Below are 13609 nucleotides of genomic sequence, written 5' to 3'. Positions count from 1 at the left end.
TTGAACCACCAGCCTTCTGGTTAGCAGTCAAGTGCCTTAGGCACTATGCTACCAGACCTTTTCAAATGGGGAAAATAATACCACCTTATCTTACAGTGTTGTTGAGCAATTAAAATAAGATCAGGTTTGCAGAAATTATTTTGTAAACCTTAAGTCACCACAAACTCAAAAACCAAACTCACTGCTGTTGAGTCAGATTGGACTCATAACAACCCCTCCCTTGGGTTTCCAAGGTGGTATCACTAGGAAGTAGATTGCCCAACCCTCACATATAAGGAACTCTGGTGGGTCAGTGCCTAAGGCACTTGACTGCTGACCAAAAGGTTGGCTGTTCAAACCCACCAGCTACTCTGCTGAAAGAAAATGGGGCTATCTACTTCTGTAAAGATTTACTACCTCAGACACCCAATGGGGGTTGATTAATGGCATTGAGGTTTTTTTTTTTTTTTTGGTTATCACGTACTAGAAAATTCAATGTACCTTTGCTCTTATGGCACCTGAGTTAAAAACAAAACATCCTTACAGGCAGTAAAGTAGTTTGTTAGATAATTTTGGCTAATTGGTTGCTTTTATGCTGATGCATGCTACTGAGCTTATAAATTATTAAAATAGGATAATTCTCTTACACTGCTTGAGTCAGACGAAGCAGGAAAAATGGTTACATAATTCTTGGAGAACTTTTTCTGATCCTCTGCTATTTTTTTTTAAAGGGGTTTGAGATGACAGCAAAACCTTCTGAAATCACATCCCATCAACCTGTTGTTGTTAGGTGCCACCAAGTCGTCTCCGATGCATAGCGACCCTATGCACAGCAGAATGAAACACCGCTCGGCTGCACACCAGCTCTGCGATCCTTGCTACACTTGAGCCCATCGCTGCAGCCACTGTGTCAATCCATCTCATTTGGGCCTTCCCCTCTTCTGTCAACCCTCCACCTTACCAAGAATGACATCCTTCTCCTTTCTGACACCATGACCAAAGTAGGTAAGATGAAGTCTGGCCATTCTCGCTTCCCAGGAGCATTCCGGCTGCACTTCCTCCAGGACAGATTTGTTAGTTCTTTTAGTAGTCCATGGGAGCTCTGGTGGCATAGTACCTAAGGCATTTAACTGCTAACCAGAAGCCTGGGGGTTCAAACCCACCAGCCTACTCAGAAGGAATGTTGGGCAATCTACTTCCATAGTGATACCACCTCGGAAACTCAAGGATGGGTTGCTGTAAGTCAGATCTGACTCAACGGCAGTGAGTTTGGTTTTAGGTTTTTAGCAGCCCATGATACTTTCAGCATTCTTCGCCCTCACCACAATTCAGAAGCATAAGTTTTTCTTCAGTCTTCCTTATTCATTGTCCAGCTGTCACATGCATATGAGGTGATTGAAAATACCATGGCTTGTGTCAGGTACACCTTAGTCCTTAAGGAGACATCTTTGCTCCTTAGCACTTGAAAGAGGTCCTTTGTGGCCGACATGCCCGGTGCTATATGTCAACTTAGTAAGAGGTATTGTAACACTTTTTTTTTTTCCCCCACTCTCACAATTCGGTCTGGCCTAAAAAGATTTTTTTAAACTTCGAGGACAGCTGCCCTCCACACAGTCCCAGAAATTAGAGGCAGAGCCCCCGATAGCCTCACAAATCCCCTGAGAAAACCCTCCTTCCTAAGGTCATGTCTGCCAGGCTATGAAACACCCGTTTGTGTGTGTTTGGAAGAATAAAGGCCATTTGCAGACAGTAGTGCCTATTCTTCAGGGTTTCAATTTCATAGCTCTACAAGGATCCCCTTGACAACTTGTGAAGACCTTCCCTGAACCTTCTGTGAGACACAGGCCAATGAATGCACAACTGCCTTGCTCCTGTAGAGTTGTGCCAGGGCCGCTGGCAAAGGAACATTTCTTCCATTAGCACAAAGTTGTTTCCTGTGTTTAAAAATGAGGAAAATCGTTCCATTGATATGAAGGCCGATTTGAGCAGGCTGGTCAGGAAATACAAAAGCAGAGATTTTCAGCAGCATCTTACTCATTGTACAGTGTCCAGTCACAGTGAGGTTAGCCAGCTGGCTTCCTGGTTGGATGTTTTGTCTTCTTTGGTAAGACTTCAGTCTATTGAGTCTTGTTAACCAGCAAACGAGTCACCTGGAAAGGTGTGGAGATAGAGACCAAGAGTGGCCTAGCCAGTGTTTGCAGAGAGATGAGTCTTGGTCCCAAATGAAATCATGAGGCCACTGGATAGGCCTGCTGTAATTAAGCCAAGAGACAATTTGAAAGGGACCAAAACAACCCTTGTCTGAAAAAGATATGGAGAACATATCTGTTTAGGTTGAAACAAATACTGCATTTTGGCATGGCACTTGCTTTCACGTGGACACTTTATAAAGTACCCCAAAATAGTCATGTTTTAAAAAACAAGCTCATAGTACTGTCACCATTTTACAGATTTGAATACTTATGCATAACGTAAGTCTCTGGAAGAGCTTTTTAAGAGTTAATAAAACAAGCAAAAAAAAAAAAAAAAAAGATCAGGATAAGATTTTTTTTCTATTCTATCTTTGTCCTTCTTTATCAGTAGATTTTATTTCTAAAATTATCATGCTAAAGGCCTGAGGGATGACTTTAGGAAACATGTTTACCAAGAGTAGACACACACTATAACTCTGAGACTTGGTAGGTACAGAAGCAGCAGATGTAATGGAAGACTGAGGGAAGGGAAGTGACTAATGGAGCAGTGACTGAGGGCCCAGGACTCAGACTTTATCATTAGGAGTTTCACATGAAGTAAAATATGTAAATGTAAACTTTGAGGTTAGAAAAAAATTATACCCCCTCCTCCAAAACAGAAAAAAGCCACACAAACCAACCAACCAATCATCAGATTTTATGCATAAATAAGTTATAAAACGTAGACCTATGTCAACCTCCAGTGTCCACGGACATAAATGAATGAATGAAAGGATTTTCTTCATGACTGAATTCCATCTTGCTACTCATCTGCTTGAGAAAGACTGAGAAGAAGGGCCCTGCCATCTTGAAGTTGATCAGGCTCACCAGGCTCTGTCAGGACAACGCAGGTGCTGCTGCTCATGCTATGCTCGGAGGCATGTGGCGAGCATCTCTTTGGTTCCTTATAGATCAGTGACTCTATTATGTTGGCTCACACAGATGAATGGGTGCCTGCAGGCTCTGCCTTGTATCACATCCTTCTGCTTTTCCAAAGAGACGCCAGGCCTGGGCCATTTTGCGAAGTTTAGCAATATTGGGTTTAATCTATGGGAAGAAACAGAATAAATCCAATTATCAACATAAAAAGTCAAGTAGTATACAGGTATTTCCTTCCTAACTATGACTGTTCAAATCTAGTTATATTTCTAATTTCTGGCTTTAGGAAAGACTATAGGTTTCCTCGGGATAAGTGGGGGTGAAAACTTTTAAGTCTAGAGTCCCATCTCCTTCAGCAATGAGGGCGAAACTTGTTTCACTTTTTCTTTCTCATGTGAAATAAAAAGTTTATAATGGAGTGAAACCATGAGTCAGAAAACATTAGTACTTGAAAACTCAACGCAAGAAAAGACTTGATAGCCCTTAGCAGGAAAAGGAGGCAAAAGGAAGCAGTCTGGAAAGCAGCAACATGGACATTCCTATTATGCTCTTGTGTTCGGTTTCATTTAAAATCATAACAAGGGCAGAAAATGTTTTAATTTAAACCACTCTGTGCCTTTTTTGTATTACCCGCATCATTGCTCCTGAGCCTTTGAGTAATCAGGGCCAAACCTAATGGGGAGATATCCTGAGCTTGGTTCCCCTGCTTGATGATCCCATAGCTCTCATAATTCTAGAGATACTTGGAGCTGGCTAGCTCTGGTGACAGGCCACCATTCTACCAAGAACCATCAAGCAACTGGATGTTCAGGCTAGGTTTTGCCCGCAGTGAGTTTGCAGAATTTCTACCAACTTTCTGTAGTCCCAGGAAGAACTTCTGCATCTTATCAAACCTAGAGCCAGTAGGCAACAGATGTTCAGGATAACTAAGTCTGCACATGTGTTAAACTTGTACACATGTGTCACGCTAAGCTCCATTATGAATTTGAGATGGAACATGCAGTGAGTGAGCCTTGATATGAAATTTCAATGTACATTTTTCAAAGCTCGTATTTTGGAAAGGATCGAGATAGATTTCATTTGGATGACAGGATCTGAAAAGAAAAGATAAGATAAACTTTGCACCCTCCTCTTTCTGTTAGTCATTAATATACCTCTTCTTCCTGCTCCAAGTGGTCTATGTCTGCTAAGGGCAGCATAGAAGGTCTCCCGTGCGCACACTGGAATGGCAGCTGGCACCCGGACAGAGCTTCAATAAGGCGATGGCTCTCCTCTAGGCTCAGACCATCATTAAACTTAATGGCCCCTAAATGAAAGAGATAGTTGTGGTGGGTATAGGAGAAGACCAATACTGACCCTGGGTCAGAGCCAACTACCTGGAAAAAGTAACATGTTTCTTAGGTTCTTTAATGTGGCTTTAGTGCTGCTTGGAACTGGCACTTATGGCCATGGATGAAACGAAGTCTTCAGGAGTGCCCTCTGCCTCTTGGTTCTTCCTTAGAGAATATTTGTCTTTCCAATGCCTGTAGGAGCCTTGCCTTACCTTGTTAAGATCTTGTTTTCAGGGTTTTTCTCAAAGAGGCAAGAATACTGCTTTATTCCTTACAGGTTTGTGAAACCGAGATCATCTTTTATCTACAGCTAATCCATCACCAAGATCTCTGATTGTTTCCCTACAATGTCCGTGTGATTAGCCTTTTTTTTTCCCCTTAAATTCCCATAATAATCTTTCTAATATAAACAAATTCTCATACTGTCAGAACCTGCATGTGGTAATTCACTCAGTCGGCAAATATTTATTATGTGCCATGCAGTGAACGAGACAGATGATCTCCACCCTAACAGAGCTTATAATCTAGTAGGTGAGATAAACACTGAACAAATAATTACACAATAATTTAAACTATATTTTAAGTACTACAAAGCATAAGGTATGGAAGACCATACCCAATTTAGGAGGTCAGGGAAGTCTTCCCCGGTAAAATGATACTTAGACCGAGACCTCAGGTGAAGAACGCCTTTGATAACTAAAGCAGCAGCAGAAAGACAGGTGCAGGGGCAAAGGCAGAGGGCACGGTCGTGAGGATGATGGACATGTTGTCCACGGGAAGAACAAGACCGAGGCAGCAGGATGCGATGAAAACAGCAAGGTGAGATGAGTGATGTGTAGTCATTGAAGAGTCTGGGTTAGAAGAATGACATGATCAGAGGGATGTTTCAAAAAGGCTCCTTGGGTGTTGAGGGAGTGAATGTGGAGAGACTAAGTGGACTCAACTGCAGCAAGAGCTAGGGATATGGTAGTAGAGACAGAATGAATTGGACAGATTTAAGATACATTCTGAAGGTAGACATTACACACAAATTGGTGATGGAATAAATAGAGGAGTAAAGACTGGATAAGGGGCAAAGGAGCTTAGGGTGTTTGTGGGAGACAGACCAAGGTTTGCAAGAGATGGCCCATGCTCCTAAGCATCAAAAGATGGGAAGTAAAGAGAGGAGAGAAGGCTGATGGAGACCGGAAATGGAGGGGTGGTACCAGTGGACTGGAGACCCCATCATGGTCAGATGACAGTTATAGGAGACTCTGTAGCTGTTAGGATCCCTATGGTAAGTTCCTTCCCTACCACAAATGGGATGGCTTGAACAAACAGGAGTTTCTGTATTTTACCATAAGACTCTACTCATGAATCCTTCATGATTTATGTAGTAAACCTAAAGATTTTGCTGGAACCTTCTAGGCTTCTGTTCTTACCAATCTAGCTTTTTTATATTCTTCCCTGCTCCTTGCATAACTATTTGTGTGTCTGGGTCTCTGTACATGCTGTTTCCTCTCCCTATACTGCATTTTCCTTACCATCCTACAAACCCATGTCCCTTGGTGTGGTAGTTAAATTTGTGTGTCAACTTGGTTGGACCTGGTTGAATGGCTGGGCAGCTGGATATAGCATTTCCCATGATGAGACTGATAATCAACTCCACGGTGGAATTTACTGTGAGCAGCTGAGTAGCTGCCTTAGGGACGTGGTCTGCTTCCTGTATATAAGGAGAAGCCTTGGCAATAGTCTCCAGCATATGGCACACTTGAATCATGCATGTAGCCATTATCATTGTTCAGCAGCCTGCCATGCTCTGCCAACCTTGTGACTTCCAATGGACTTGAATTAATGGCCTGCCGTGTGGTTTGGTAACATTGGGACTGTGCCTTTTTACTTGTCAACCTCGGACTTGTCAGTTTCTGCAGCCAAGAGCTGAGTAAAGAAAAGCCTCCAGTTTCAGAGGGCCTGGAGCAGGAGGCAGAGCTGAAGCTCCAGGCTGAGGGGCTTTCACCCAGCCCCTAGACGCCGGCACTTTAAACTTAGACTTAAAGCCTCCAGACTGTAAGAGAATGAACTCTTGTTTGTTCAAGCTATCCCATTTGAAGTATATTCCTGTCAGAGCGGCACTAGGTAACCAAAAACACTTGGCTCCTCCAAAACTTCAAAATGTACTTCCTGTAGGAGTTACTCCTCCATTCATACATGTCAGTTTGCATTACAGTCAAATATATATTTTAGTATTTTGCTCTGTTGTGGAAGAAAAGCCTTGTGATCTGCTTCCATAAAGCTTATAGCCAAGAACCATGTCAGCCACTTGGAGGGGGATCAGTGCAGGAGATACTGCATAGAGCGGGAGAACAATGTGGAACAAAACTCAGCCATAAAAAAAAAAAAAAAACAGTTTGCTGGTCTGATAGAGCCCGGTGAGACCCGAGACTACGGCCCCTAGTTACGCTTCAGGTCTGGAACTGAACTCACTCCTGTGGCTTCCAGCCAAACACCAGACAGGCATATGGGGTGAACATTTATATCAGGTAGATACACTACTTGTACACTACTTGGAACAATCAATCATGGGAGAACAGAAAGGTAGTGTTTGCACAGGGAGACAGCTGGTGGCGGGGGGCAGGAGTACATGGGAGGGAAGGACAGGGAAGAGGTAACTGTGGGAAGGAAGTGGGAAGAGTTGTTAAATTGTGGAAAATGACAGATAATATCATGAGACAAGATGTGTATGAACTGCTGTATGGAAAGTGAATTTGCTATGTAAAGTTTTACTCAAATCGCAAACAAAAAATTATAGCCAAGAAAACCCCATGGAACAGTTCTACTCTGTAACACATGGGGTTGCCACAAGTCAGAATTGGCTTGACAGCAATGGGTTGGTTGTATTTTGTTTTGTAAAAGTATTTAATTTTTTTTTTTTGTATTCAGTTTCTTGATCTAAATTGTGCCTTCCAAGAGATGAGTAGTAAGTGAGCCTTCGACTTCTTTCATAATCTGCCAGTGCTTAGCATAAGAGGCACTCAATAGCTGGTAAACTGAGGGTCTTACCATGGCAGGCTTGGGATGCCAACACCTTCTGGACCGTCAGTGGCAAAGTCCCCTGGATGCTTCCTGTGGTCTGGAGTAGCTAATGTATAAACACACTCTTTATTACCAGGTCAAGGAAATGAGATAATGGAGCCTTCCATGTGTGGTGCCTCTGTGTGCAATCCCAAAATAAGAGCAAGGCTTACCTCCACTTGTTCTCGAATAAATTCCTACAAAGCAAAAAGGGAAATAGGCATTAAACTACTATTGGGTTGTACTTTTCCTTTGATAGTTTACAAAATATCTTCATTTTCTCCTTTAAAATATGTCTTCTGAGATGCCTCCGGATGGATTTGAACCACCAACCTTTCAGTTAGCAGCCAAACGTTTAACTGTTTGCAACACCCAGGGACAGCTAGTATATTAATTGGTATAAAAAATAAATTGTATGTCAAAACCCACAGAATGGGACAAAAGAGTGAACCCGAATGTAAACTTGGACTTGAGTTAATGATAATGCATCAATATTGGTTCATCAATTGTAACAAATGTACATAGAATGCAAAGTGTCAATGATAGGGGAAACTGTGTGCGCATGGGGAGAAGAGAGAGAGGAACTCTCTAAACACTGGCCTACTTTTTCTGTAAACCTAAAACTTCTCTAAAAACTCTGTGACCCAACTTTCAGCCAAACAACAGACAGCCCTATAAGGTGAACAATAATACCAGGAAGGTATCCAGTCATTAGTACAATCAACCATATGATATCAAAAGGGCAGCATTTATGCAGGATTAATCTAAGAAGGGATAGTAACAAAGGATGAAGGGAAATAGTAAATAGAGGGAAGAAATGGGAAGAGTGCTCTTACACTGTGGCGACTGCAATGAATGTCACACACACACACACAAATGTGTATAAATTGTTGAATGGAAAACCAATTGGCTCTGTAAACTTTCATCTAAACCACAATAAAAAAATGATTAAAAAAAAAAAAACTTCTCTAAAAAAATACCCACCCATTACCCTCGAGTCGGATCTGACTCATAGCGACCCCTCCTTTGGTTTCTGAGGCAGTATCACTACGGAAGTAGATTGCCCAACCTTCCTTCTGAGGAGTGGCTGGTGGGTTTGAACCGCCAGCCTTCTGGTTAGCTGTCAGGTGCCTTAGGCACTACACCACCAGAGCTCCCCTAAAAAAATAAGCATATTAAAAAGAAAGAAAGAAAGAAAAAGCTTCTTGAGGAAGAGAGACACAGCAATATAGCACTTGCTGTTGTTAGGTGCTGTTGAGTCAGTGTTGACTCACAGTAACAGAACGAAATAATGCACAGTCCTGTGCCATTCTTAAAATCATTGCCATGATTGAGCCCATCATCACAGCCATTGTGTCAATCCATCTCTTGAGGGTCTTCCCTTTTTCACTGACCCTCTATTTCACCTAGTATGATATCCTTCTCCAGAGACTGGTCCTTTCTGACAACATGACCAAAGCAGGAGAGTCAAAGTCTGGCCATTCTCATTTCTCAGGAGCATTGCAGCTGTATTCACTCCAAGATAGATTTGTTCGTTCTTCCATGGCACATTCAATATTCTTTGCCGACACCATAATTCAAATGCACCAATTCTTCTGTGGTCTTCCATATTCATTGTCCAGCTCTTGTATGCATATGCTATGGAAAATACCATGGCTTGCGTCAGGTACACCTTAGTCTTCAGAGTGACATCTTTGCTCTTAAACACTTCAAAGATTTGACCAATGCAATACATTGTTTGATTTATTGACTGCTGCCTCCATGGGTGTAGATTGTGGATCCAAGTAGAATGAAATCCTTGACAACTTCACTATTTTCTCCGTTTATCATGATGTTGCTTATTGGTCCAGTTGTGAGGATTTATGTTTTCTTTATGTTGAAGTGTAATTCATACTGAAGGCTGTATGTAGTCTGATCTTCATCAGTAAGTGCTTCAAGTCCTCTTTGATTTCAGCAAGCAATGTTGTATCATCTGCCTATCAAGGGTTGTTAATGCATCTTTGTCTAATCCTGATGCCACATTCTTCTTCACATAGTCCAGTTTCTCGGATTATCTGCTCATTATACAGATTGAGTAAGTATGGTGAAAAAATATGCATACCTTTCCTGATTTTAAACCATGCAGTAGCCCCTTATTCTGTTTGAACAACAGCCTCTTGGTCTATGTACAGGTTCCAAATGAGTACAACAAGTGTTCTAGAATTCCCATTCTTTATAATGTTATCCATAATTTGTAAGGATTCACACAGTTGAATGCCTTTGCATAGTCAATAAAACACAGGTAAACATCTTTCTGATACTCTTTGCTTTCAGCCAAGATCCATATGACAGCACCAATGATATCTTGACCTCTTCTGAATCTGGCTTGAATTTCTGGCATTTCTCTGTCAATATACTAGTGCAAGTGTTTTTGAATTATTTTCAATACAAGTTTACTTGCATGTGATATTAATGATATTGTTCAGTCATTTCTGTATTCTGCTGGATCACCTTTCCTTGGAATGGGCACAGATATGGATCTCTCCCAGTCAGTTGGCCAGTTAGCTGTCTTTCAAGTTTCTTCACATAAACAAGTGAGCACTTCCAGCACTGCATCCATTTGTTGAAACATCTCAATGGGTATTCCATCAATTCCTATAGACTTTTTTTTTTTTTTTTTACCAATTCCTTCAGCACAGCTGGGCTTCTTCCTTCAGTACCATCAATTCTTAATCATATGCTACCTCCTGAAATGGTTGAACATCCACCAATTCTTTTTGGTGCAGTGATTCTGTGTATTTTTTCCATCTTCTTTTGATGCCTCCTGAATCATTCAATATTTTGCCCAAAGAATCCTCCAATGTTGCAATCAGAGCCTGAAATTTTCATCACTTCTTTCAATTTGAGGAATGCCGAGCATATTCTTCCCCTTCGATTTTCCAACGCCAGGTCTTTACACTTTTCATTATAATATTTTACTTTGTCCTGTCGAGTTGCCCTTTGAAATCTTCTGTTCAGACCTTTTACTTCATTTCATCCATTTGCTTTAGGTACTCTCTGTTCAAAAACAAGTTTCAGAGTTTCTTTTTTAAAAAATTGTGATTTGGGTGAAAGTTTACAGAGCATCAGAGTCTCTTCTGACATCTATTTTCGTCTTCTTTTTCTGTCTTTTTAATGACCTTTGCTTTCTTCATATATGATGTCCTTGATGTCATCCCACAACTCATCTGGTCTTCAGTCACTGGTGTTTAGTGCATCAAATCTATTCTTCAGATTGTCTCTAAATTCAGGTGGGATATACTGACGGTCATATTTGGCTTTTGTGGACTTGTTTTTCTTCAGCGTCAACTTTAACTGGCATATGAGCAATGGATGGTCTATTCTTCAGTCTGCCCCCTGGCCTTGCTCTGACTGATAGTACTGAGCTTCTCCATGGTCTCTTTCCACAGATGTAGTCAATATGATTCCTGTGTATTCCATCTGGTGAGGTCCACATGTATAGTCACCATTTATGCTGTTTCAAAAATTTATTTACAATGAACAGTGAATAAGTTGTTGGTTTTGCAAAATTCTATCACGAGATCTCTGGGTATCATTTCTACCTCCAAGGCCATATTTTCTGACTACCTATTCTTTGTTTCCAACTTTTAAATTTAAAAAAAAAAAAACAAACAAAAAAAAAACCTCACTGCCATCAAGTCAGATCCGACTCTTAGTGGCCTCTCCTTGGGTTTCCAAGGTGATACCACTACAGAAGTAGATTGCCCAATCTTCCTTCCGAGGAGTGGCTGGTGGGTTTGAACCACCAGTCTTCTGGTTAGCAGTCAAATGCCACCAGTAATTATCAATATATCTTGATTCCATGTTTGGTAAATTTCAGACTGCAGAAGTTGATTTAAAAAAAAAAACTTCAATTTCTTCACCTTTGGCTATAGTGGTGGGTGTGTAAATTTGAATAACTGTAGTATTAACTGGTCTTCCTTACAGGCATATGGATATTAACCTATCGCTGACAGCACTATACTTCAGGACAGATCTTGAAGTGTTCTTTTTGGTGATGAATCGACACTATTCCTCTTTCAATTGCTATTTGTTTTGGTTACTTCGTGCTGCTCTAGAGGAAAATACCATAAATGGGTGGTTTGAACAAACAGGGATTTATTCTCTTATGGTTTTGGAGGCTAGAAGTCTGAGTTCAAAGTGCCAGGCTCTAGAGGCTGAGTGAAAGCCCCTTGACCTTGGGCTTCAGCTCTGCCTCTTGTTCCCGGCCCACTGAAGCCGAACCCTTTCTTCACTCAGATAGCTCCAGGCTGCTGAGGTTGACAAACCCCAGGTCAACAGGTAAAAAGCCACAGTCCTGATATTACCAAACCACATGGCAGGCCATTGATTCAAGTCCATTAAGAGTCCCAAGATCAGGAGACATAGCAGGCTGCTGAATAACAACTCGGCTACACACAGGGTTAAAACGTGCCAAAAACTAGAGACCGTCCTCAAAGTTGCCTCTTATATACTGGAAGCAGACCACATCCCTAAAACAGCTACTCAGCTATTCCAGTAGATTTCACCATGGAGTTGATTCCTTATCTTACCATGGGCAATAACTATACCCAGCTGCCCAGCCACTCAAAACCAGGCCCGGCCATGCTGAGGCATAACCTTAACTACCACACCATTCCTGGCATAGTAGCCCATATGATTATCCAATTCAAAATGGCCAATACCAGTCCATTTTAGCTCACTGATGCCCAGAATCCCTACCTTCATGTGTTCCATTTCATTTTTCACAATTCCAGTCTTCTTAGATGCATACTCTGTCATTCCACGTTTCAGTTATTACTGGATGTTTGCTGCTGTTTCTTCTCATTTTGAGTTGTGCCTCATCAGCAAAGGAAGGTCTCAAATGCTTTACTGCATACCACATCAAGACTACTTTGAGGAGGCAGCTCTTCCACAGTTATAGTCTGAGTGCCTTCCACCCTGAGGGGCTCACCTTCCAGCACTGTATCAGACAGTGTTTCCCCGCTATTCTTGAGGTTTCCAGTGGCCAATTTTTTCAGAAGTGGACCTGGTCACGTTCTTTTTCCTAGTCTGCCTTAGTCTGGAAGCTCTGCTCAACCTGTCCCCACGGGTGACCCTGCTGGTATTTGAAATATCAATGGCATAGCTTCCAGCCTCCCAGCAACACACAAGCCACCACCATATGACAACAGATGAGTGGTGGAATACGGCACTTAGGAACAAATAATTTATTTGTCATAAGGTACTTTGAATACTAAATGCCAACACAATACCAACTCTTATTGCATATAAAGGATATTTAGTTACTGAGACTTCCTGCAGAGAGAACTCTTCACTAGTTAGGTCACATCAGTGTGATAGCAGCCTTGATGATTCAACGGACTGTAACCGTCAGGGAGGCTGGTCACTAAAGGGCTGTCTGTTTATGTCTATGATCATAGCCAGAATAAGGGGAATATTAGACACAAACCAAGAACAAATACACAAGAGTCATCAACACAACTGGTGCTCACTATAACACTTGCTTCAGCATCATAAACAAAAGTAAAGAGTCACTTGAAGCCCCACAGGTTTTTCTTTTTTTTGTAATTCCTTTCAGGTCAAACACTGAGGCATTTTGTTGAGAAGTTTCTCCTCCCTTGCATGTCTCTGTCCCTGGGGTATGCTTTTCAATAGTTCCATCACTACAGATGTTAATATTTACAAACAAACTTCAAAAATTTAAAGCAGACGCTATTTCTTGCTCCGCATTTACCTCTGGAGGTAAAAACTGTTTTGAGATATGGCACATTTAGTAACTTCTTTACAAGAAAACATAGGATTTTCAGTTTCCTAAGATTCTAATGAGTCAGGTCCGACTCGACGGCACGTAACAACAACAACAAAGACTGTAATACAGTAGACTTTCTTTTTAAACCAGACTCAGAAAATTCTTTCCCCTGCCTCTGCCAAGCTTGTAAGTGAGCACAGTCACCAAGAGCTAGGCATTAGACACTCTAATACATTTCTTTAAAAGCCATGTCTTTTCCCAAACAAACCTAAAAAGAAAGGTGTCCCATAATCCTTGACCCACTAACAAAGCTCAGTGTGGATGGAGACCAACCCTAATTTCTTCGCTCTTCTCTCTGGTGCTGGTGT

At 41.5% G+C, this 13609-nt stretch overlaps 1 protein-coding gene across 1 annotated transcript in view; it reads right to left on the bottom strand.

Annotated features, from left to right (window-relative positions):
- Positions 1-3134: 3134 nt before the first annotated feature.
- MLH3 (mutL homolog 3) overlaps positions 3135-13609 on the bottom strand; it is a 35959-nt gene continuing 25484 nt past the window's right edge. Inside the window, 4 exon segments of the mRNA XM_042781025.1 lie at positions 3135-3257; positions 4244-4395; positions 7460-7538; positions 7645-7668. Of these exon segments, the coding sequence (XP_042636959.1) occupies positions 3135-3257; positions 4244-4395; positions 7460-7538; positions 7645-7668 (378 nt within the window).

This window comes from Orycteropus afer, unplaced genomic scaffold (genome assembly GCF_000298275.1).
Source record: "Orycteropus afer afer isolate SDZICR_OR568_19922 unplaced genomic scaffold, OryAfe1.0 scaffold00079, whole genome shotgun sequence".
Lineage (NCBI taxonomy): Eukaryota > Metazoa > Chordata > Mammalia > Tubulidentata > Orycteropodidae > Orycteropus > Orycteropus afer.
The sequence above is the reverse complement of the archived record's forward strand: the minus strand, read 5'-3'. Positions and strand labels throughout refer to the sequence as shown.